Source organism: Pelophylax lessonae (genome assembly GCF_965119305.1).
Source record: "Pelophylax lessonae genome assembly, chromosome: 3".
Lineage (NCBI taxonomy): Eukaryota > Metazoa > Chordata > Amphibia > Anura > Ranidae > Pelophylax > Pelophylax lessonae.
In genome coordinates this window covers 23282468-23307996 of record NC_138770.1, presented here as the reverse complement: position 1 = coordinate 23307996, position 25529 = coordinate 23282468, and the positions used below count along the sequence as shown (strand labels likewise).

At 45.6% G+C, this 25529-nt stretch overlaps 3 protein-coding genes across 3 annotated transcripts in view; all 3 read left to right on the top strand.

The window, feature by feature from the left end:
* The window catches only part of LOC309550248 (uncharacterized protein), a gene marked incomplete at its 3' end in the record, with an annotated part of 251308 nt that overhangs the window by 89777 nt on the left and 136002 nt on the right, over positions 1–25529 (top strand). The window lies entirely within an intron of this gene.
* LOC309550687 (uncharacterized protein) overlaps positions 1–25529 on the top strand; it is a 411684-nt gene that overhangs the window by 384798 nt on the left and 1357 nt on the right. Inside the window, exons 13-15 of the mRNA XM_082251022.1 lie at positions 20442–20669; positions 20750–20956; positions 21063–21204. Of these exons, the coding sequence (XP_082107148.1) occupies positions 20442–20669; positions 20750–20956; positions 21063–21204 (577 nt within the window). The remainder of the gene's footprint in view (positions 1–20441; positions 20670–20749; positions 20957–21062; positions 21205–25529) is intronic.
* On the top strand, positions 9479–16028 carry LOC309549785 (uncharacterized protein; the record flags this gene model as incomplete). Its single annotated transcript, XM_082250291.1, has 3 exons — positions 9479–9578; positions 9695–9966; positions 16017–16028. Exons 1-3 carry the CDS (start codon positions 9494–9496, stop codon positions 16026–16028), a joined length of 369 nt encoding a protein of 122 aa, XP_082106417.1. The 5' UTR covers positions 9479–9493.

Here is a 25529-nt window from a genome sequence, read left to right as displayed (position 1 = left end):
TGACAGATCGTCTGTTTGCGGGGTGGCAGGTGCCGGTATCACTACAGATGTGGATGGAGAGGCCGAGACTGCAGCAGAAGAGGAAGCAGGAGGAGCCAGAGACCTTTCTTGGTTTTGAAGGTGTCTACTCCACTGCAGCTCGTGCTTTGCACTTAGATGCCTGATCATGCAGGTTGTGCTCAGGTTGAGAAGGTTTATGCCTCGCTTCAGGCTCTGATTGCACAGGGTGCAAACCACTCGTGTCCTGTCATCAGCACATTTTCTGAAGAACTTCCACGCTAGAGAACTCCTTTGAGCTCGCTTTGGTGCGCTCGTTCCCTTGCTGCGTTGGGCAGTAGCAGGCGTAGTGTCTAGGGCACGGCCGCTCCGCTTCTGCACCCTGCTCCCTCTTCTGCTGTGCTGGTGGCTCTGTGCGACCACTGCCTCTTCCTCCAAACTACTCAGGTCACCTGCATGACCTTCATTCCATTTGGGGTCGAGGACCTCATCGTCCTCCACATCATCTTCCACCCAGTATTCACCCCTGCCCTCCTTGTCGGTCTCCACAATTCTGAATGCCGCAGCAGTTGGCACCTGCGTTTCGTCATCATCGGAGACGTGCTGCGATGGTCCTTCTATGTACTCATCTTGAGAAATAAGTGGTTGGGCATCGCTGCACTCAATCTCTTCCACTTCTGGGGCAGGGCTAGGTGGATGGCCCTGGGAAACCCTGCTGACAGAGTCATCAAAAAGAAGAAGAGACTGCTGCATGACTTGGGGCTCAGACTGCTTGCCTGAATTGCAAGGAGGGGGTGAGGTGAAAGACAGTTGGACATTGGCTGCAGGTGCCAACTCTGAACTTTCTGCAGTAGACTGGGTGGGAGACAATGTGAAGGAACTGGAGGCACTGTCAGCAACCCAATCTACTATCGCCTGTACTTCTTCTGGCCTCATCACTTCTAGAGGCGCATGATGCCCTACCAAATACTGCTGCAGGTTCTGTCGCCTATTTACATTTGAGAAAGGTGTTTCACTTGTGCGTATAGCTGGCACAGATCGACCACGTCCTCTTCTTGCAACAGGAGCTCTACCAGCAGCACCACGACCCAGGCCACGGCCCTTATTTGACGGTCTCCTCATATTTCTGTAATTTATGATCTTGCCCTAGAAAGGTGTTTATTGAATAGCGGAACAAAACAACAACAGTATCGCACGGGTGTATCTCACAGTCAAATATGCAAACTATGCCGCAATTTTATTTTTTTTACCCCAAAAGGGTGTATATTGAATAGCGGAATAGAAAAAAGGATAAAAAACGGTGTATCTCACACGTACAAACACAGAATAGGCCCCGATTAAATTTTTTTGTACCCTAAAGGGAGGATGAGGAAGAGGAGTAGGAGGAGTTCGGAACAGGAGGCAAACTGAAGCGCCCTGCAATCCTTGGCGGTGGAAGGAGATGCGCCAAACAAATTTAAAAAGGTGTATCTCACATGTACCGATACACACCATGCCGTAATTTAATTTTTTACACTCAAACAGGGTGTATATTGAATAGCGGAATAGGAAAAATTTTACAAAACGGTGGTGTATCTCACACGTACAAACACAGACTAGGCCCCGATTACAATTTTTTGTACCCTAAAGGCAGGATGAGGAAGAGGAGTAGGAGGAGTTGGGAAAAGGAGGCAAACTGAAGCACCCTGCAATCCTCGGCGGTGGAAGGAGATGCGCCAAACAAATTTAAAAAGGTGTATCTCACATGTACCGATACACACCATGCCGTAATTTAATTTTTTACACTCAAACAGGGTGTATATTGAATAGCGGAATAGGAAAAATTTTACAAAACGGTGGTGTATCTCACACGTACAAACACAGACTAGGCCCCGATTACAATTTTTTGTACCCTAAAGGCAGGATGAGGATGAGGAGTAGGAGGAGGTCCGAACAGGAGGCAAAATGAAGCACCCTGCAATAGAAAATATGATATCAAAAGGTGTATGTATCTCACACGTACAGACCCAGACTAGGCCCAAATTACTATTTTTTGTACCCCCAAAGGCAGAATGAGGAGTAGGAGGAGTTCGGAACAGGCAGGAGGCAGACTGAAGCACCCTGCAATCCTCGGCAGTATGAGATGCGCCCCAAAAATTGGAAAGGTGTATCTCACACGTACCGATACAGACTATCCCGCAATTTAATAGTTTTTACCCCAAGGGTGTAGATTGAATAGCGGAATAGAAAATATGATATAAAATTGGTGATTTTTCAATAGCACATGTGAACAGCAGTGTCTTATATCAGTCAGCTCTGCTGCAGGCTATGGAGGGAAAAAAAAAGAAAATTCCCCTTTAAGTTTGTAATTTTTAAATAGATTAGTACAAACTATGCCACAATTTAATTTTTTTAACCCAAAAGGGTGTATATTGAATAGTGGAATAGAAAAAAAGTGTATAAATTTTGAAATCACTCAATAATAGCACATGTGAACACAGCAGTGTATTATCCCTCCTCCTCAGCGGGCAAAAAGATGGTGTTCACACCACCCCACACACAGCAAAATCGATGTGGACCACTGACCCTGTCTATCTCCAGCCTCGCCCTAAAATGATCAATAAGATCGGTCACTGTCGGCACTGCAAACCCCCCCCCACACAGCAAAATCGATTGTAGAACACTGACCCTGCCTATCTCCAGCCTCACCCTAAAATGCCCTAACAACTCGCCCTGCCTGCAGCACTCTGACCTGTCCCTGATTCTGAATTATTTTTGGACACAATATAATTTATGACTGTCTGTCCCTAATCAGCAGCCAGCACGTATGATGTGTGCTCTGTCCCTGTACTACAGCAGAATGACGCAGTGGCGCTCGGTCTCGAACTTATAAAGACTTGGTCACATGCTTCAGATGGCCAATCACAGCTACTAATACATTTGTAGGCATGGCTGGGATGGCTTAAAGCACACCAGTTAAACGCTTGTTGATTGGCTGTTGAAAGCCCGCCATTAAAAGCGCGCCAATACATACAAACCCAGAAATAAAATGACCGAACACGGATTTTAAACCCGAACATACAGTAAAGTTTTCGGGTCCATGTTCGGGTAACAAAAATCCAATTATTCGGTACGAACACGAATAATACAGTCCGTGTTCGCTCAACACTATTAATGACCCACCTCTACTGATCTCTGTAGGAGTGTCCTCCTCTATAAATGTCCCCGTTATTCCATCCTCCTCCATAGACTGCTGATCATCTCTCACATACTTCTCTTCTTCTTCTTCTTCTTCTGCTTTCACCTCAAATTCTATATCGATTGGATCTCCACTCTAAACCAAGAAAATGAAAGAGAATATCATCTGTAAAATATAAGATTTATTATTGTGACATCACAAAAAAATCCACACATGGTCTCCATGAGTCTGTGTTTTATAATCTCTGTCTCACCAACCTTATAACAGTGAGGGATGGTGTGACCTTCCTGTGTGGAATCCTGGGAATACAGAGGACGGGGACATCTCACTGGTGGGTTTCTGGTATTAGGTGGCTCCATCATATCCTTGTGTCCTTCTGAAAACTCCTCCATCACTCCATACTCCTCATCCTCCTCTTTATACTCTTCTTTAACATCAATATTATCATCCCCGAGGATTGCTCTCTGAATATATAATAAAACATTTCTTATAACATATATACTGTATATAAATTAGAACTACCAATCATTGACCATCATCTACCTGATGATGGTGGGGGATGGTGTGACCTTCCTGTGTGGATTCCCGGGAATACAGAGGACGGGGACATCTCTCTGGTGGGTTCCTGTAGCTTGATGACTCCTCCGTGGTTTCCTGGTACAGATCTTTGTGTCCTTTTGGAAACTCTGACTCCTCCATCACCCCATCCTCGTCATCCTCCTCTTTTATCTCTTCTTTGACCTCAACTTTAGAATCTCTCAGGTTTCCAATCTGAATATATAATAAAAATAACATCAATGGTAACAATGCAGATACTGTACAGATACTAATGATACTATCAGTGATTGTTCCTCATCTACCTGATGATGGTGAGGGATGGTGTGACCTTCCTGTGTGGAATCCCGGGAATACAGAGGACGGGGACATCTCTCTGGTGGGTTCCCATTACTGGATCCATCTGTAGGAAACACACACACTGACTGAATACATTGTTTCTATGTGTTTATCAGATGATGGGGGATCTAGGTGGAGCCTCCGTACTGCTCTCTCCTTTACAATAAAGTCTCCTCTTACCCGGTGATGTGAGGGGTGGCTGCTTCTCCATCATGACGTCCTTGTAGAGATCCTTGTGTCCTTCTAAATACTCCCACTCCTCCATGGAGAAATAGACAGTGACATCCTGACACCTTATAGGAACTTGACACACACAATGATACAGTCACCATCCAGACACATCCCTTGTCTGTTACTGGATAATGTCCCAGAATTCCCAGCACCGCTCACCTCTCCTCCATGATCTCTCTGGTGACTTCTAGAATCTTCTTTGTATTTCTCTATTCTATCAGGGGGGGAGGTGGAGGCAATGTGATGGTCATATGATCTCCAGACTTCACAGGAGGAAAACTCTAGATCTGAACACAAATAGTAAAATCAAATGAAATTCCCAGAATCCTCCTCACCCCACCATTCGGGTTTCCATTTGATTAAAGCCCCACCTCAGGCTGAGGTATAGTTTACCAACACAGGACCCCCACACTACGCAGGTTAAAAGCTTGTTTCAGGCATTCTGACATCATTACATACAACACAGGACCAATAGATCCACTTTGCTAATGAGGATGCCAAGGGACCGCCTACATCCTAAGAGCATGAGAAAAAAAAAGCCAGATGGATGGACATTGGGGGGAGGAGCTGTGAGGTCAGTGTGATGTCATAGGACATATAGACTCTGAATGGAGGGACATTTAGATGGGGAGATTTGAGGGGCCCTCTATATGAGGATCCTGTGCAAACCAATCATTGTTCCTGGGTGCCTCCCACTTCTCCTAAAATGAAGAGTGAACTTTGACCTTTACCATACAGAGATCTGTCAGGAGTGTGAAATAAGCTCTCATGTGATCAGGTGACGTGCGGAGGAACGGAGTGTAAATAGCAGACAATTTTCTCCAGAGCTCTGAATGGTGGGGATGGATTTTGCTGCATGCTGGTGCCAAGTTTCCACCCCCCAGGGTCACTGCAGGTGTGGAGAAAAGCTGTGTAAGAGAATATGGAGGAGAGATGAGGAGGAGATCCAGGAATCAGGATAAAGGTCAGGACAAGCAACAGACGAGCGCATCCAAGAGATGAAGCCGGGGTCACTACACAGAAAATCTATCCAAGGAAACAACAGGCAGGACGAGGAATAGCAAGAAGGAGCTCAGAGACAAATGAGAATATTGCTCAGCCAATGGGAGATTATCTCAGCATGACTTACATAATGAAGGAGATAAGGGGGAGGGGAGGTGACCATAGATACATGGAAATTCAGCTGGTTTAGCAGGGATCGATCACATTTCCATCCATGTGTGGTCAGCTTTGGAAGCAAGATATATTAATCATCAACTGATCCCCTTGAAGGGGTTAATCTACTTATTACCTCCTCTGCCGCCAATTCCTGCAGTGTCTCCCTCTACGTTCTATGGAATGTCCTCTTTACCTAACATCACTTCCTGTCTGTATTCCATAGAGACTTCCTGTCTGTATTCCATAGAGACTTCCTGTCTGGGTAGAAGAGAGATCACCACTTTGTGGAGCTCAGAGGAACTGCAGCCCTGAGAAACCTCTCATAGTGTGAACACGGCCATGTGCTATGTGTGTATTAGTGATGGGAAGTTCGACTCTTTGAAATGAATCGGTTCATTTCGAGTCACTCACTGAAATTAACCGATTCATTGAATCGAATCTTCGGTTCACTTGCTGAGTCTACTGACAAGCAAGTGAACTGAAGCTCCGACTCAACTCTATTCAAATGAGCTGAATGAGAAGAGTGACTCATACGTTTGGCAGCTCTCTGGGGATGTTTTCTTTGATTTAACTCCTTCTTGGCTCCTCAGAGCTGTCTCAAGCCTACGGTATGTCAGACACAATACACTTTTTCAGATTAGCCAGCATTATCACGTTCAGGACTTCAGGTGACAGCTGTATATATTTAAAGCAGGTTTCTGTGCATGTGAACTGCATTCTGATGGGCAAACTTCACAGTTAACATTGCCAGCTATCAGATTTGACCAGTTTTTACAGATTATGCACAGGAATAACGATCAGATTTTATTACTGTGTGCGGGTACTTCGGCCACAGTAATAAAATTAGACTTTTATTGCTATGCATGCGCTGTAAAAACTGGACAAATCTGATAGCTGGCAAAGTTAACTGTGAAGTTTGCCCATCAGAATGCAGTTCACATGCACAGAAACCTGCTTTTCATGTATACAGCTGTATGTGCTGGTGATGAACGGTTCTTAGTGTACTGTGCTAACAGAGACCGACTCATAGGTTTCGATTCTTTTGACTCAGTAACTCGTGTACTGAACTACTGAATGATTCGACTCTTCTCCCTGAACGGTTCAATACAAGCTTGTGTTTCTGGCCAGTCCTTCAGTGTGCTGGCCTGGGAGACGCTGATTGGTTAGAGGGAGGAGCTGAGCTCCTCACTCCAGGATCATATTACCATCAGCCCAGAGCAGCTCTCCTTCACTGAATATTGAACTGTTTCCTACCGAGTCGTTCATGAACTGGACATCACTAGTGTGTATGTACTGTATATCCTTCCCCTTTCTCTCCTCCCTGAGTGTGTATGAAGAGGCGGAGCTCCTGCTGGAACAGCGGTTGGAGGAGGAAGCCGAGTCTAGGAGGGAGACTGACAGAAAGCGCAGCAGACTTGCAGGAGTGAGCGAGGAGGATCCAGTTCCTTTGCCATCGGAGGTGAGGAGAGTGTGAAGGATGTTTGTGACTCTGGTAGCTGAAAAGCTGGGAGTCATATTGCTCTGGTGAGTGGGGAAGCACTACTAAGGGGGCGCCCTCACCATCACGTGTGTAAGAGGTGGAAGAAGGCGTGGCTACACTACAGCTGGCACAGTTTGGAGCACGGAGAACTTTCACACCTTATCAACTTTTCATTCATTTGTGAATTTATATTAACAAAATAAGTTCACTGAAGTAGAAAGTGGAACTTGCAGAGAACATTATATTGAGCACAAAATATTGTATGATTACATGAAATTTCACAGATTTTTAGTTTATTTAATATAGCAGCAAAGATTATAAGAATAATGAAGTAGGTGTAAAGCGGAAGCAGTAGGTCTGCAGAGAATATTATTTTGAGCCCCTAGCACTTTATATATGAATGTAGCCACATATTTTAGTGTATTTGTGATAATTTATGTGCACACACAATAGGACAGCGCTGTGACACATAATGCTCTTCTAGTTGATAAAGGGAATTCTTACCTTTGTTACAGCAGCAGTCCGGTGGAAGTTATTTTTGTAGGTATTTGAGTTGTTACACATAGCGCAGGTTTTTCCCATTTATATTGGTGACATAATTTCCCAAATCTGGGGATCAGGAGCCATTTCCACCCTTTACTCTCGGCTGGGGTTCTTTGTATCCATGTAACAGATGTTCTACATCTACATGACTAAATCTGTGATCAATTTTACTGCCAAATCAAAGTTGCCAAAATGTCTCCCCCCCCCCCCCGAGCAGTAATATATTTCTCTCCCCCTTGGTGGGAGTGGAGATGACCCATCTATAAGGATATACAGTACATACACACATAGCACAAGGCTGTGTTCACACTACCAGACGTTTCTCAGAGCTGCAGTTGCTCTGAGCTCCACAAGGTGGTGATCTCACTTCTACCCAGACAGGAAGTCTCTATGGAATATAGACAGGAAGTGATGTCAGGTACAGACAGGAAGTTCCGGGTGAGAGGTGAGTCGGGAAGACATAGAGAGAAGAGACGTTGCTGGAAGAGGCAGCAGAGGAGGTAATAAGATCTTATTTTCTATTTACACCCAGTAACCCCTCTCCCCCGTCATGTCTGTCCTGTGACGTCTTTTACCTCCAGCAGATGATGATACACACATATATAGTGTGGAAACCTAGATTAACCCCTTCTGGGGGATCAGTTGATGAATAATATATCTTGCTTCCAAATCCGGCCATACATGGTTCAGTTTTATCGTTCAGCCAGCAGGATGAGTAAAAAAAGCTACACTCATTCCCCATCCACACATTGGAGGGGGATGGGAGAGTCCTTTTATCCGGCAGTGACCACACATGGATGGAAATGTGACCGATCCCTGCTGAACCAGCTGAATTTCCATGTATCTATGATCACCTTAAGTTGACTTCCTCCCCTCCCCCTCATCGCCTTCATTATGTAAGTCATGCTGAGATAATCTCCCATTGGCTGAGCAATATTCTCATTTGTCTCTGAGCTCCTTCTTGCTATTCCTCGTCCTGCCTGTTGTTTCCTTGGATTGATTTTCTGTGTAGTGACCCCGGCTTCATCTCTTGGATGCCCTCGTCTGTTGCTTGTCCTGACCTTTATCCTGATTCCTGGATCTCCTCCTCATCTCACACCCAACATAAAGAATGTAACTTGTGATCCAGGTGGCCAAATTTGTACTAGAATCCCAAACCCCAAGGATCATAGAAAACACTAATGCCCCGTACACATGTGCAGATTATCTGAAGACTTTTGTCTTCAGATTTACCTTTTCTATGTAGTGCAAGGGCCTGCCGGATTGCATACAAATTGAAAGTGTTTAGATTTGACCTCATATTATATGGTTTTGGTAAGTCTGCAGACAAAAGTCTTCAGATAATCTGCACGTGTGTACGGGGCATTAACTGTCCAGATTAAATATTTTCTCACTGGGACCATAGTGCTTAAAAAAATACCGACCTTCATATTACCTCCTGATATCCTCATCCTATTATTGTACAACCAATACCAATCCAGATAATTCTCTGTTATCAATATTATCTGTCTACAGGGAAACCTTCATAGATGACGGCACCAATGAGGATGGAGGAGGACCGGAGTCACATGACTGAGAAGATACTAAACCTCACCCTGGAGATCATCTACCTGCTGACCAGAGAGGTGAGGAGGATTCTGGGAGGTCACATGACATCACTCTTATCTCTATTAATAAAACACAGACCCTACCAGAGAGGTGAGGAGGATTCTGGGATTTTAACATGATATTCCTATTGGTTCCTCAATACAGAGATTTCCTCTTCTGAAGTCAGGTGATCATATGACCATCACAGTGCCTCCATGTGACTCCCTAAAACCTGAGAGACACAACATGCAGAAGATTCTAGAAGTCACCAAGAAGATAATGGAACTGCTGACAGGAGAGGTGAGCGGTGCTGGGAATTCTGGGACATTATCCAGTAACAGACAAGGGATGTGTCTGGATGGTGACTGTATCATTGTGTGTGTCAGGTTCCTATAAGGTGTCGGGATGTCACTGTCTATTTCTCCATGGAGGAGTGGGAGTATTTAGAAGGACACAAGGATCTCTACAAGGACGTCATGATGGAGAATCAGCCGCCCCTCACATCACCGGGTAAGAGGAGACTTTATTGTAAAGGAGAGAGCAGTACGGAGGATCCACCTAGATCCCCCATCATCTGATAAACACATAGAAACAATGTATTCAGTCAGTGTGTGTGTTTCCTACAGATGGATCCAGTAATGGGAACCCACCAGAGAGATGTCCCCGTCCTCCGTATTCCCGAGATTCCACACAGGTTAACATTGAAGAAGAGATAAAAGAGGAGGATGATGACGATTTTGTAATGGAGGAGGCAGAGTTTCCAAATGGTCACAGAAAGCAGTACCAGGACACCATGGTGGAGTCATCCAGTTACAGAAATCCACCAGAGAGATGTCCCCGTCCTCTGTATTCCCGGGATTCCACACAGGAAGATCACACCATCCCCCACCATCATCAGGTAGATGAGAATGTAGGAAATTGATCCCAAGCCCTAAGAGATATCATTCTTCTATTATTATTTTTTTGTATTTAATATTATTTCTCCCATTTTGCTGGTTTAGGATGAAGATCTGATAAATGTACAAATTGGGGTTATAAAGGAAAAGACGTATGTGAGGGGTGATCAGCATTTTACAGAGGAGGTTGGGATGATGGACGCAGTTAAAGAGGAAGAAACTTCTCCAGATATCACCTCGGGTAATTATGCAATAATGGGTTAAAGCTTACTTAGTGATGTTTGGTTGGGTGGTATCATTGATCTGGTTAGTTGTCATAGTTTGGTGTTGTGATTGCACCCAGTTCCACCACAGATCTCTTTTTAAACTTTAAAATGCTCAACCAACATACACTGCTCCAAAGAATGAAAGGAACACTTTGAAAACACATCAGATCTCGATGGGGAAAAATATCATGATGGATATCTATACTGGTATGGACTGGGTAATGTGTTAGGATCTATACTGGTATAGACTGGGTAATGTGTTAGGATCTATACTGGTATAGACTGGATAATGTGTTAGGATCTATACTGGTATGGACTGGGTAATGTGTTAGGATCTATACTGGTATGGACTGGGTAATATGTTAGGATCTGTACTGGTATGTACTGAGTAATGTGTTAGGATCTATACTGGTATGGACTGGGTAATGTGTTAGGATCTATACTGGTATGGACTGGGTAATATGTTAGGATCTATACTGGTATGGACTGAGTAATGTGTTAGGATCTATACTGGTATGGACTGGGTAATGTGCTAGGATTTATACTGGTATGGATTGGGTAATGTATTAGGATCTACAGGTATACTGGTATAGACTGGGTAATGTGTTAGGAAGGAAAGGATGCCACATCATTTGATGGAAATGAAAATTATCACCCTACAGAGGGCTGAACTCAAAGACACCCCGAAAATCAAAGTGAAAAAATGATGCAGCAGGCGAGTCCATTTTGGTGAAATGTCATTGCAGGACCTCAGAATGGTCCTCAGTAGTGTGTATGGCCCCTCCACGTGTTTGTATGCATGCCTGACAATGTCAGGGCATGCTCCTAATGAGATGACGGATGGTGTCCTGGGGTATTTCTTCCCAGATCTGGACCAGGGCATCACTGCACCAGCGTAGGGTCTGACAATGGGTCCTAAGATTTCATCCCGATATCTAATGGCAGTCAGGGTGCCATTGTCTATCCTGTAGAGGTCTGTGCGTCCCTCCATGGAGACGCCTCCCCAGACCATCACTGACCCACCACCCAACCGGTCATGCTGAACGATGTTACAGGCAGCATAATGTTCTCCACGGCTTCTCCAGACCCTTTCACGTCTGTCACATGTGCTCAGGGTGAACCTGCTCTCATCTGTGAAAAGCACAGGGTGCCAGTGGTGGAGCTGCCAATTCTGGTGTTCAATGGCAAATGCCAATCCAGCTCTGTGGTGGGAATAGAAGGACATTGGAGGAAGATGTGACTACAGAAGATAATGACATGGCATCTTCTCTAGAAGTAAATCCCTTTCCTCATAATATACATGACAGACCTCACCATTGGAGGAGATCATTGGAATCTCCTGATACTTCACATAGTCCTCTAATATCTGACAGTGCCGACGGGTGCGGGAAACCATCTCATCTCAGGGAATCTTCTTTACACCATACAGGAGAGAATTCATTCTCATGTTCAGAGTGCGGGAAATGTTTTAAACACAAAAAAAGCCTTCTTAGCCATCAGAGAATACACAAAGGTGAGCGTCTCTATTCATGTTCAGAGTGCGGGAAATGTTTTAGTCAAAAAATATGCCTTCTTAGGCACCAGAGAATTCACACAGGGGAGCGTCCCTATTCATGTTCAGAGTGTGGGAAATGTTTTAATCAGAAAGTAAGCCTTCTTAGCCATCAGACAATACACACAGGGGAGCGACCTTTTTCATGTTTAGAGTGCGGGAAATGTTTTAGTCAAAAAAGATACCTTCTTCCGCACCAGAAAATTCATGCAGGGGAGCATCCCTATTCATGTTCAGAGTGCGGGAAATGTTTTAATCATAAAGGAAACCTTCTTCGCCATCAAAGAATACACACAGCTGAGCGTCCCTATTCATGTTCAGAGTGCGGGAAATGTTTTAGTCACAAAGCAGACCTTCTTCGTCACCAGAGAATTCACAGGGGTGAGCTTCCCTGTTAATGTTCAGAGTGCGGGAAGTGTTTTAATAAAATAAACCTTCTTAGCCATCAAAGAATACACACAGATGAGCTTCCCTATTCATGTTCAGAGTGCGATAAATGTTTTAATAGTAAAGGAGTCCTTAATAGGCATCAGAGAAAACACACAGGTGAGTGTCCCTATTCATGTTTAGAGTGCGGGAAATGTTTTAATAATAAAATAAACCTTCTTAGTCTTTAGAGAATACACACAGGTGATCCTCTCTATTCATGTTCAGAGTGCGGGAAATGTTTTGCGCTCAAATGTTTACTTGTTAGACACAAGAAAGTTCATACAGGCGAGCGTCTAATCTTGTGCAGAGTGCGGGAAATGTTTTTACTAAGAAAGAACACCTACTTATACACAGGTGAGCGTCCTTTTTAATGTTACGAGTGCGGGAAATCTTTTCCAAACAAAGATTTATTTCTTAGAAACCAGAAAGTTCATATGGGCGAGCGTCCTATTTCATGTTCAGAGTGCAGGAAATGTTTCACTCCTTATGTACGCTTCAAACAGCAAAGAATTTACACTTATATTAGAGGCTCCATTTTCATGTTCAGAGTGTGGGAAAGTGTAAAAATAAAGGAAATATAATGAAACATCTGAGTGCACCCCCTGCTGGCACTACGGGAAATGGACGCTGCATTGTAACATGTGGAACTGTTTAGTCCATAAACAAATGTGAAACCACCACAGTCCACTCGGGGTTGGTTTACACACGCATCACCCTCTGACCCGCTGTGGGGTTGGCAGGCAGCTGGGAGCCCTTATGTTAACCCTGTAAAGCCCACGCCAGTACGCCGCAACCGCATGCATCGGGGCTGTTGCGGCACAACCCCATTCAGTTGAAGAGCATTGCCCAATGTGACCGGGGGGTGTGAGGTTTGCAGCAGCCGCAAATTGCAGTGCCATGTGTACCTCCCCATCCGGCTGCCATTTAAGCTTAAGGGGGTGGTAAAATCATGACTCAGCTGTATAGCTTTACCGATCCCTCCTCACATGAGGCAACAGGCAGGAAATCATGACAATACATGGCCTATCATGGAACTGCATGAGGTCCTAACGGGAAATGCTTTATTCTTTTTGTGTTCTACTTATAAATATGTATATAGATCTAACCTACTGGATGGAAAAAGATCACTGTAACATGCATTAACCCACAGCAGCCAATCAGGATTTATCTTTCACTGGTAAACCTTTTCTATTGGTTGCTTCATTTTGTTGCTCCTTTTTGATTTTTTGAAGTAGCCGGCTTTTTATTGGTCCAACCAATGTATGATTATTAATACATTTGACACATTTGTTAAATCTATTATAAAGGATTTAAGCTTTATTTTATTCATATCATTACTGTGTGGTAATCGCTTATTCTGATCTTGTCCAATAAAAACTCTTCGTACAATATTCTGTGCCGAGTCTTCTTTTTTACCAATGATTAGATGATCTGTAGCACCCTACAGGTAGGTGCTAGGTAAATGTATAGTGGGGCCTTGTCTGCCTAACAGCAGGGTCATGATTTCTTGTCAGGGTGTCATGGTTTCCAGGTGTGTCTGCTGAGAGGGGAGTCTCCCCACTGGCTCCTGTGAGAGGCTTCTCATAGGGCAGTGGAGGAAACCCAATCAGGGAACACGTTCAGGCAGGCTTGTAGCTACTAGAGCTGCACGACTAATCGTAAAAAAATTGCAATCTCGATTCACCCCCTGATGATCTTAACATGACATTTGCTCGATTCTTTACATAGCTGTGAGGGAGCAGAGAACAGCTGTCAAAGGAAAAAAAAAAAAAAAAAAGCCTCCCGCAAATGCCTATCAACATCAATCTCCCAGTTAAGTATAAACACAATGAATCTTTTCCTTCCATCTGCCGGTGTTCTATCAGAAAACCCTACCCCCTCAGATTTCCCTACCTACGTAATTTCCGGTGCGGGTTCGTCATGCACCAGCTGTAGCCGCGTCACACGTCTTACTGTGCATGCGCAGAATAGGTAGGGAATTTTGATACCATCGTAACTGGTCAGACAAAAGTCCTACTGCGCATGCGCACCAACTGGTCGGGCAGCAGCATCTGTTATAACAAACATCCATCCAATCTCCATGGCCCACACTGCACCGAGCCGACAATGGAACAATCCTATTCCCTACCCCCACGCGCACGCCCACTGTCTCATTGTCGGGTCAACGCAGTGTCGGGTCGGCGCAGTGTGGTGCATGGAGATCGGATTTTCGGGTCGGCACGGTGTGGGCGATGGAGATCGGATGGATGTTTGTTATAAGCGATGCCGCTGCCTGACCAGTTGGTGCGCATGCGCAGTAGGACTTTTGTCTGACCCTTTACGATGTTATCAAATTTCCCTACCTATTCTGCGCACGCACAATAGGACGTGTGACGTGGCTACAGCTGCTGCATGACGAATCCACAGCTGCTGCATGACGAATCCACAGCTGATCTCAATCGGAAATGATGTCGGTAGGGAAATCTGATGGGGTAGGGTTTTCTGATAGAACACGGGAGGGAAGTTTAACCTCTTAAAGTGGAGTTCCGGGCACAAAAACAACTTTGGCCCATCCACTTGCTGTCGGTCACCTGAAAAGGAAATGGATAGAGGCTTCTACTCACTCTGGTGGCAACACCCTCAGCCTTGTATTTTCCCACCTATGTACTCCATGCATCCTCTCCAACAATCCTCTCCCTCTCACTAAACACCACTAGGGATGGGCAAGCAGTTTGGACCGAGCATAGCTTCAGCCCAAAATGGCCCCCTTGGGTGTTCGCCAAACACCCAAATTTTCTGCGTGCTCTGCGTTTCTTCTATTTATTTTACTATTTACATCCCGCCGAGTGCACAGTCAATAGGATGTTAAGAAGCGAGGCCGGGGAAACCGGCCAGGGCGTCCTTAACAACAAATGAGTCATCAGCTGTCAGCGGGCTCTCCCGCAGACAGCTGAACGTAAAAAAAATTATTGTTGGCAAAGAAAATAAAAAATGGGAAAAAAAACGGCGTGGGGTCCCCACCGTCTACACCAGGCCCCATCCATACCAGGCCCAAAAAAAGGCTGCATGCTTGGATAAGGGTCTGGTATAGATTTTGAGGGGGAAACCCCATGCCAATTTTTTTTCTTTAAATGGCATATCTTCCCCCCCAAAATCCATACCAGACCCTTATCCATGCACATAGCCTGGCAGGCCAGGACAGGGGTGAGGACAAGCAAGTGCCCCTCAAACCATACCAGGCCACATGGCCTGAACATTGGGGGGGGTGCTTTGGGGCAGGGGGGTTTGCAGGGGGCTTATCGTAATCTGGAAGCCCATTTGAAAAAGGGGTCTCCAGATCCTGGCCCTCATTTACCAAAAAAAGTGTCAAAAATAAAGACATGAGCCAGTTCATTATTAAAACAATAAAATAAAGAAACAATGTCCCCTCATGTACTCATGTATATCCATTGTCAATCACAACAACCGCTGCACCGCCGACCCAAAAAAATCCTCCACCCACAAGGAAGGCTGACTCTCGAATGCCTGCTCTGCTGGGTGACAGTTTTTAAACAGGTAATGGGCAGAGCCACCTGGTGATGTCACCTGGTGGCCCTGCCCCTTATGATGTCACTGATCCAGCATGCATCACTCAGTTACATCACAAGGGGGCGGGCCACCACATGATATCATCAGGTGGCCCTGCTCCTTACCTTTTTAAGAACTGTTAGGCTGTCATTCCTTGAGGGTGGAGTGTTTTCTTTTTTGGGGTCCAGAGGTGCAGTGGGTGTCATGACTGACGACGGATCTACATTGGAGGACATTGTTTTTTTGATTTTTTCTATAGAAGGAATTGTGAAAAATGGGCTCATTGCTTCATTTATTCTTACAATGTACCCCAAACTCATTCACACAGGGGGGCGGGATCTGGGGGCCCCCTTGTTAAAGGGGGCTTCATGATTCTGATAAGCCCCCCTCCTGCAGGCCCCCGCAACCACAGGCCAAGGTTTTGGGGAAGAGGCCCTTGTCCCCATCAACATAGGAACAAGGTGCTTTGGGGCACCCCCCCCCAATGTTGAGGGCATGTAGCCTGGTATGATTCGGGGGGGGCACTCATCCATCCCCCCCTTTCCTGGCCTGCCAGGCTGCATGATCAGATAAGGGTGATGTATAGATTTTGGGGGGGACTTCATGCCATTTGTTTTTTAAATTTTGTCATGGAGTTCCCATTAAAATTCATGCCAGACCCAAAGGGCCTAGTATGAATTTTGGGGGACCCCACGCCGATTTTTCCTCGATTTTCTTCTTGCCGGCAATTCTTTTTTTTTTTTATATTCTGCTGTCAGCGAGGAAGCCCACTGACAGCTCATGACTCATTCGTTTTTAAGGACGCAGCGGCCGGCTTCCCAGTCTCGCTTCTTAACAACCTATTGACTGTGCGCTCGACGGGATGTAAATAGTAAAAAAAATGAAAACAGAAAATTCGGGTGATTGGTGAAGTTCTCCTCGGCCCAAACCGCTCGCCCATCCCTAGTGGTGTTTAGAGAGAGGGAGAGGATTGTTGGAGAGGATGCATGGACTGCATAGGTGGGAGAATACAAGGCTGAGGGTGTTGCCACCAGAGTGAGTAGAAGCCTCTATCCATTGTGTATCCATTTCTTCAGGCCAAATAAGGAGGTTAGACTGAGAAGTTTGGAAGTAGCAGAAGTGTTCGTAGTAACAGGGATGTTGAAGTCGCTGAGAATGATTGTGGGGATTTCAGAAGAGAGAAAGTAGGGCAGCCAGGCAGAGAAGTCATCAAGGAAAGTTAATACCGGTCCAGCGGGCTGATAGATCACAGCAATTCTAGAGGAGATTGGAGAAAATAGACGTATACAGTGAGCTTCAAATGATGAGAGGGAGGAGAGTGGAGAACCTGGAAGGTGCTCTGTGAGGATAGGAAGATTCCCACTCCACCTCCCTTGTGTTCCCTAGGTCTATATTTACACCTACTTCATTCATCTTATGGTGTTTATCAATAAATTAAGTAAACTGATCCATGTGCAAATTCATATACAACATAAAGTGCTTTGTGCTCAAGATGCTGTTCCCTGCAGATCCACTGCTTCCACTTTACACCTACTTCATTATCTTATAATATTTTCTATAAAGTAATAACCTGTGCAAATTCATGTAATCATACAATATTTTTTTGCTCAATATAGTGTTCTCTGCAAGTCCACTGCTTCCACTTTGCATCCACGATCAACGAAGTTCTGTTGCTCCAATAAAGTTCACAACATAATAAAAAGTTGATAAGGTGTGAAAGTTCTCCGTGCTCCAAACTGTGCCAGCTGTAGTGTAGCCACGCCTTCTTCCACATGTGATGGTGAGGGCGCCCCCCCTTAGTAGTGCTTCCCCACTCACCAGAGCAATATGACTCCCAGCTTTTCAGCTACCAGAGTCACAAACATCCTTCACACTCTCCTCACCTCCGATGGCAAAGGAACTGGATCCTCCTCGCTCACTCCTGCAAGTCTGCTGCGCTTTCTGTCAGTCTCCCTCCTAGACTCGGCTTCCTCCTCCGACCGCTGTTCCAGCAGGAGCTCCGCCTCTTCATACACACTCAGGGAGGAGATAAAGGGGAAGGATATACAGTACATACACACACAGCACAAGGCCGTGTTCACACTACTAGTGATGTCCAGTTCATGAACGAAATCGTTCTTTTGAATCGATTCTTTTCAGTGAACTGGATGACTCGGTTCCTCTCAGTGAACGACTCGGTAGGAAAACAGTTAATTTGTGAGTCACTGAATAGAAGACACAGGCTCAGTAAACTAATCCTAGAGTGAGAGTTTAGCCCCGCCCTGCAACCAATCAGAATCTCCTAGCACATTTACATGCTGCAAAGTGGAAAGAAGCCAATCACAGTTCCCCATACCAGTCCAGACCAGTTACTGAGTCAAAGACTCGGTTAGAAGAACCGATCATGCTAAAAGAATCGTTTGAGCAGGTACACTAAAATCACCACCAGAAAAACAATACACCAAAGCAATCATGCAGCAGTGCTAAATCAGACAGCGGGGACAGACAAAGGGTTAATTATTTAACCCTTTGTAAATGTTTCTAAAAACTAAACGGGATTTAAAATAAAAAAACAATGTTTAATAAAACAATATCAAATATTTTTAATGACTGCAATATTATTAGAATGGCTTTATTAGAATGTCAGCTCTGTGGGTTCATTCTATGTTTATGGTATACACTGCTTGGTTGTTGTATCGATTCTTCAGTTCATTTGCTGAGTCTGTAGACAAGCAAGTGAACCGAAGCTTACTTCGGGTTGAGTCAGAGCTCCGGTTCACTTGCTTGTCAGCAGACTCAGCAAATGAACTGAAGATTCGATTCATGAATTGGTTCATTTCAGTGAGTAACTCGAAATGAACCGATTCACTTCAAAGAGTCGAACTTCCCATCACTACACACTACCCGATGTTTCTCAGGGCAGCAGTTCCTCTGAGCTCCACAAGATGATGATCTCACTTCTACCCAGACAGGAAGTCTCTATGGAATACAGACAGGAAGTGATGTCAGTACAGACAGGAAGTGATGTCAGGTACAGAGGACGTTCCATAGAACATAGAGGGAGACACTGCAGGATCTGCCGGCAGAGGTAATAAGTAGATTAACCCCTTTAAGGGGATCAGTTGATGATTAATGTATCTTGCTTCCAAAGCTAACCACACATGGATGGAAATGTGACCGATTCCTGCTGAACCGGCTGAATTTCCATGTATCTATGGTCACCTCCCTTCCCCCTCATCTCCTTCATTATTTAAGTCATGCTGAGATAATCTTCCATTGGCTGAGCAATATTCTCATTTGTCTCTGAGCTCCTTCTTGCTATTCCTCGTCCTGCCTGTTGTTTCCTTGTATTGATTTTCTGTGTAGTGACCCCGGCTTCATCTCTTGGATGCGCTCGTCTGTTGCTTGTCCTGACCTTTATCCTGATTCCTGGATCTCCTCCTCATCTCTCCTCCATATCCTCTTACACAGCTTTTCTCCACACCTGCAGTGACCCTGGGGGGGGGGGGGGGCGGGGGAAGTATGCAGCAAAATCCATCCCCACCATTAAGAGCTCTGGAGAAAATTGTCTGCTATTTACACTCCGTTCCTCCGCACATCACCTGCTCACATGAGAGATTACTTTCACACATTCCTGACAGATTTCTGTATGGTAAAGGTCAAAGTTCACTCTTCATTTTAGGAGAAGTGGGAGGCACCCAGGAACAATGATTTGGTTAGCACAGGAGCCTCATATAGAGGGCCCCTCAAATCTCCCCATCTAAATGTCCCTCCATCCAGAGTCTATATGTCCTATGACATCACACTGTCCTCACAGCTCCTCCTTCCAATGTCCCTCCATCTGGCTTTTTTCTTTTTACTGAAGCTCTTAGGATGCGGGCGGTTCCTTAGCATGCTCACTAGCAAAGTGGGACTGTTTGTCCTGTGTTGTACGTAATGATGAAGTGTGGAGGTCCTGTGTGGGTAAATTATACCTCAGTGTGAAGTGAGGCTATAATAAAATGGAGACCTGAATGGTGAGGTGAGGAGGATTCTGGGAATTTCATTTTATTTTACTATTTGTGTTCAGATCTAGAGTTTTCCTCCTGTGAAGTCTGGAGATCATATGACCATCACATTGCTTCCACCTCCTTCCCTGATAGAGAAATAAAAAGAAGATTCTAGAAGTCACCAGAGAGATGATCGAGGAGAGGTGAGCGGTGCTGGGAATTCTGGGACATTATCCAGTAACAGACAAGGGATGTGTCTGGATGGTGACTGTATCATTGTGTGTGTCAGGTTCCTATAAGGTGTCAGGATGTCACTGTCTAATTCTCCATGGAGGAGTGGGAGTATTTAGAAGGACACAAGGATCTCTACAAGGACGTCATGATGGAGAATCAGCCGCCCCTCACATCCCCGGGTAAGAGGAGACTTTATTGTAAAGGAGAGAGCAGTACGGAGGATCCACCTAGATCCCCCATCATCTGATAAACACATAGAAACAATGTATTCAGTCAGTGTGTGTGTTTCCTACAGATGGATCCAGTAATGGGAACCCACCAGAGAGATGTCCCCGTCCTCTGTATTCCCGGGATTCCACACAGGAAGGTCACACCATCCCTCACCATCATCAGGTAGATGAGGAACAATCACTGATAGTATCATTAGGATCTGTACATTATCTGCATTGTTGCCATTGATGTCATTTTTATTCTATATTCAGAGTGGAAACCTGAGAGATTCTAAAGTTGAGGTTAAAGAAGAGATAAAAGAGGAGGATGATGAGGGTGGGATGATGGAGAAGTCAGAATTTCCAAAAGAACACAAAGATCTGTACCAGGACACCATGGTGGAGCCATCCATCTACAGAAACCCACCAGAGAGATGTCCCCGTCCTCTGTATTCCCGGGATTCCACACAGGAAGGTCACACCATCCCTCACCATCATCAGGTAGATGACTGACAATTATTGGTAGTTCTAATTTGTACATAGCATGTTTGTTACAATGAATGTTTAATTATATCTTTCAGAGTGGAAACCTCGGGGATTATAATATTGTTGTTAAAGAAGAGTATAAAGAGGAAGATGAGGAGTATGGAGTGATGGAGGAGTTGTCAGAAGGACACAAGGATAGGATGGAGCCACCTAATACCAGGAACCCACCAGAGAGATGTCCCCGTCCTCTGTATTCCCGGGATTCCACACAGGAAGGTCACACCATCCCTCACTGTTACAAGGTTGGTGGGATGGAGCATTTAGAAAATAAATTGTGAAGATGATGTGTGGATTATAATGTGAGCTCATAGTTTACCAATTAAATGTTATTTCTTTTTCTTGGTTTAGGGTGAAGATTTGATAGATATAAAAGTTGAGATTAAAGCAGAAGAAGAAGAGAGGTATGTGAGGGATGATCAGCAGTCTATGGAGGAGGATGGAATAACGGGGACATTTATAGAGGAGGACACTCCTACAGAGATCAGCACAGGTGGGTCATTAACACTAAATTCATTCCTCCACCCATACTGCTCACTGATTGGTCCAGAGTAGGGCGGGGACTGGGTGATATCAGCCTGTAATCCCCTGGTCACTTTCCTGAGCTGTGTTCCCCGTCCTGTATTCCTGTATTTCTCTCGGATATGCTTCCTTCTCTGTGCTGCTGACACAATTTATGTCTCTAGACTGGATTTATCGAGATTCTGGGTTTCAGCTGGAAGCATAAAGTTGATTTTCACCATACGTGTTACCAGACCTAGGCACATGGGAAATTAATCTTGAGTCTCCTTCCCCATGCCCGGGTTTAGTAAGATCCCTGATAGAACAATTCTCCCAGAGTTACTTGCTCTCGGTGTGGGACCTCTGCAACTTGTCTCATGTGAACATGATTCCTCTGATTACTGAATACCAATATTTTGACTCCTGACCTTTACACTGTATCATTTATGTTGTACATGACATACTGTTGGCCCTTGCATTATATACTCTATGTTGTACATTACATCATTCCCTTAGTCTGCCTGTAAAGTGGCACATCTGTACCATGTATAGAACCTGCTGCAGCAATAATGACATTTATAAGGATAAAAACGAGTCAGTTCACATTCAAAGTGATACTAAAATCTCGTTTTTCAGTTTTGTTAAAAATACCAAACATTATACTGACCTCCTCTGTGTAGTTGGTTTTGCACAGAGCAGACCAGATACTCCTCTTCTTAGGTCCCTGTTTGGCACTACTGTCCCCTCCCTCCTGACAAGTGCCCCCACAGCAAGCAGCTGGATGTGGGGGAACCTAAGTCAAGCTGCAGCTCCCTGGGTTCATTCAGACACGGAGCCACAGCCCGGCACCACCCCCCCCTCCTCATTGGCTCACTAAATTTGATTGACAGCGGAGAAGCCAATGGGCCACGCTGCTGTCTCAGCCATTGAGGATGGGGGAGTCTCAGACAGCTGAGACACTTCTGCAACCTAGCTGGATCGAGATGGGGCTCAGGTAAGTATTATGGGGCTGAGGGAGGCTGCTGCACACACAAGGCTTTTTATCTTAACGCATAGAATGCACCTTCTGCCTTTACAACCACTTTAAATTGCTGACAATACAATACTATTGCCAGCAATAGAACAACATTAAAAGGAAACAGAGTGGGGGTCCCCCCCCCCCCCCAAAATCCATACTTTACCATTATTCCAGCATGCAGCCCAGCAAGTCAATAAAGGGGGAACAAGTGAGCGCCACTCCTCCTAAACCATACTAGACCACATGACCCACCCCCCATGTTGCTGGGGACAAGAGCCTGCTCTCCACAACCCTGGCAGGTGGCTTATCAGAATCTGGAAGCCCCCTTTAACAAGAAAGCCCCCAGATCCTGGCCCCCCCCCCATGTGAATGAATAGGCAGTTTTTGACAATTGCTTTAATAAAAATAAAAAAACAGTGCCCCCCCAGATGTAAATCCATTGTCAATCACAACACCAACTCCATCGCCAGACTTGAAGAAAAAAAAAAAAAAAAGATCCGCTGTCAACTAAGACAAACCGCCAAATGCCTGGCTTGCCGTTTGACAGTTCTTATATAGCTAAGGGGTGGAGCCACCTTATGACATCACCTGGTGGCAACGCCCCTTGTAACATCAACAACCCAGCATGCATCGGTCGGTGGCATCACAAGGGGGACTGTGTGACCAGGTGACATTGCCAGGTGGCTCCGCCCCTTACCTATATAAGAACTGTCAAATAGCAAGCCAGGCATTTGGCAGTTTTCCTTAGTTAACAGCGGATCATTTTTATTTTCCAGGGTTCGTATGGTCATGAAAATCCTGGAAAAGTCATGGAAAAGGAGTAAACCCCACTAAGTTTTGGAAAAGTCATGGAATTTTGTGCAACTATTTAATTTAGAAAATATTTCTCCGGGCCCCTTGTATTCCGTGGGAGTGGGGGACAGTAAGTAGACTATTTTCTCTGTTTTGGGTTTAGGCGGATTAATCAGCCGCAGCGCACTGCACAGCTGAAGCCTGGACACCGGCCTCTTCAATATGAATAGACCGTGACAGGCTGGGAACTCTGCGGCGGATTGATCCGCCTAAACCTGAAAGCAAAAATAGTGCACTTACTGTCCCGCTCCCAGGGGCGTACCAGTGGGGAGGGAGGGGGGGGTGCGCTCACTGGGGGGTGTCAGGCCGGTGTCCGCCGGGCCGCCCGCATCTCCGTGTGAAGAAGGCAGCTCCAGAGGCAGGAAGAAGGTCAGTGAGAGTGCCCGACGGGTCTCGTTTGTGTGCTGGATAGGAGGGGGATGGGATGGGACAGCTGCATATAGATGAATTGAACTTTCCATATTCTTCATGCTGTCGCTGAATGCCTGTTACTCCTCCTCTCAGCGGCTGCAGGACAACTTCCCTTGCTGGCCCCCCTCAGTGCTATTAAACCCCCCCCTCAGTGCTATTAACCCCACCCCCTTAGTGCTATTAACCCCACCACCCCAGTGCTCTTTAGCCCCCCCAGTGTTCTTAACCTCCCCCCGTGCTCTCAGCCCCCCCCCCCCGTGCTCTTCAGCTCCTCACAGTGCTTTTCATCCCCCCCCATTCTCTCTGGCTCCCCCAGTGCTCTCCACCCCCCTGTGCTCCCTGGCTCCCCCCTCAGTGATTTCCAGTTCCCCCCCAGACAGTCCGCAGTCTCTGACCATCTCTTGTATCATGTCTGCAGTCTCTGACCATCTCTTCTACCATGTCCGCAGCCTCTGTCCACCTCCTGTATCATGTCTGCTAAAACGTTTGACATTTCGAACATGGGAGAGGCAGCGCTGTCTAGTCACGCTAAAGGTGCAAAGCACCAGTCTGCAGCTGCGTGCTTGACCGCTTCCAATCCGATCGCTGGCTTTTTCACCCAAGCTGCAGCAGCGGTGCTTCCATCTCATACACTGTAAAACAAGGGACCATTTTGAGTCACGCTGTATCCAGAAACGAAAACCTAACTGCAGAGGTACTGTACACTACCAAGATTGTCATTTATTTTAGTAAAAATATGCTGGGTGTGACATGGATTTTCTTCTTATTTAACATGTATACATAGACATTTCATGTAACTTTAGGTCATGAATATTTACGTGTCATAAGTCATGGAATATTTATTGGTGAAAATGTGTATGAACCCTGATTTTGTTTTTTCAGTCCGGCGGTGGCGTCATGATTAACGATGGATTTACCCCGGGGGACACTTTAAAAAAAAAAAAAACAAAGGAAAACTGCCTCCTGATTTTATTTATTTTTACACATATTTGGTGAATGGGTAGGGGTACCATGTACCCCATATTCATTCACATGGGCAGGTTGGGATTTGGGGGTCCCCTTGTTAAAGGGGGCTTCCAGATTCTGATAAGCCCCTTGCCGGCAGACTCCCACAACCACTGGACAGGGTTGTGGGGAAGAGACCTTTGTCATCAACATGGGGACAAGGTGCTTTGGGGTGGAGGGGGGCAGAGCCCCCTCTTCCCCAAAGCACCCACCCCCCATGTTAAGGGCATGTGGCCTGGTAGGGTTCTGGAGGTTGGGGCGCTCACTTGTCTCCCCCCCCTTTCCTGGCCTGCCAGACTTTATGCTCGGATAAGGGTCTGGTATGTATTTTGGGGGGACCCCACATTGTTTTTCTTTATTTTGCTGTGGGGTTCCCATTAAAATCCATACCAGGTAAGACCCCTACGCTTTTTTTTTTCCTTTTTTTGCCGGAATGTATTTTTCTTATTCAGCTGTCAGTAAGGAAGTCCATTGACAGCTGATGACTTATCAGTTGTTATGGACGCGGCGGCTGGCTTCCTGGCCTTGCTCCTTAACAACCAGCTATTCACTGTGCCCTGATTGGGCAAAGCTTTGCCCAATCAGGGCTTAGAACGCACGGTGCAGCGCTCAGTGCATTGCAGGGCATTTAGTGGGGTGAACACCTGCTGAACGATCTGCAAAATCTGTTCTTTTGCGAACAGGTGAACAGGCGATGTTCGGTCCAAACTTTTGCTCGGCCTAAACCGTCCGCCCAACTCTATTGTTCTCCCCTCATTTTCACTCTCTGACCTCTGGTGGGGTTCAGCTCTGCTGTTATTCATGACTAAATCATGGACTAAATAAGGAAGTGCAGGACTTCTTGTGTTGGGAAGATGGCAATGAGTGATAGAGGGGGAGGGGACACTCGTCCTATAATCCCCTCATCACTGTCACTCCAATAAAAGACAGTTCTCGTTGTTTCCTCACTCTCTGACTAAGGTCCATGGATAAAGAAATTAACTGGTAGAAGATCAGAGGACCCATTTACTAGTTACCTTGAGGGTGGAATT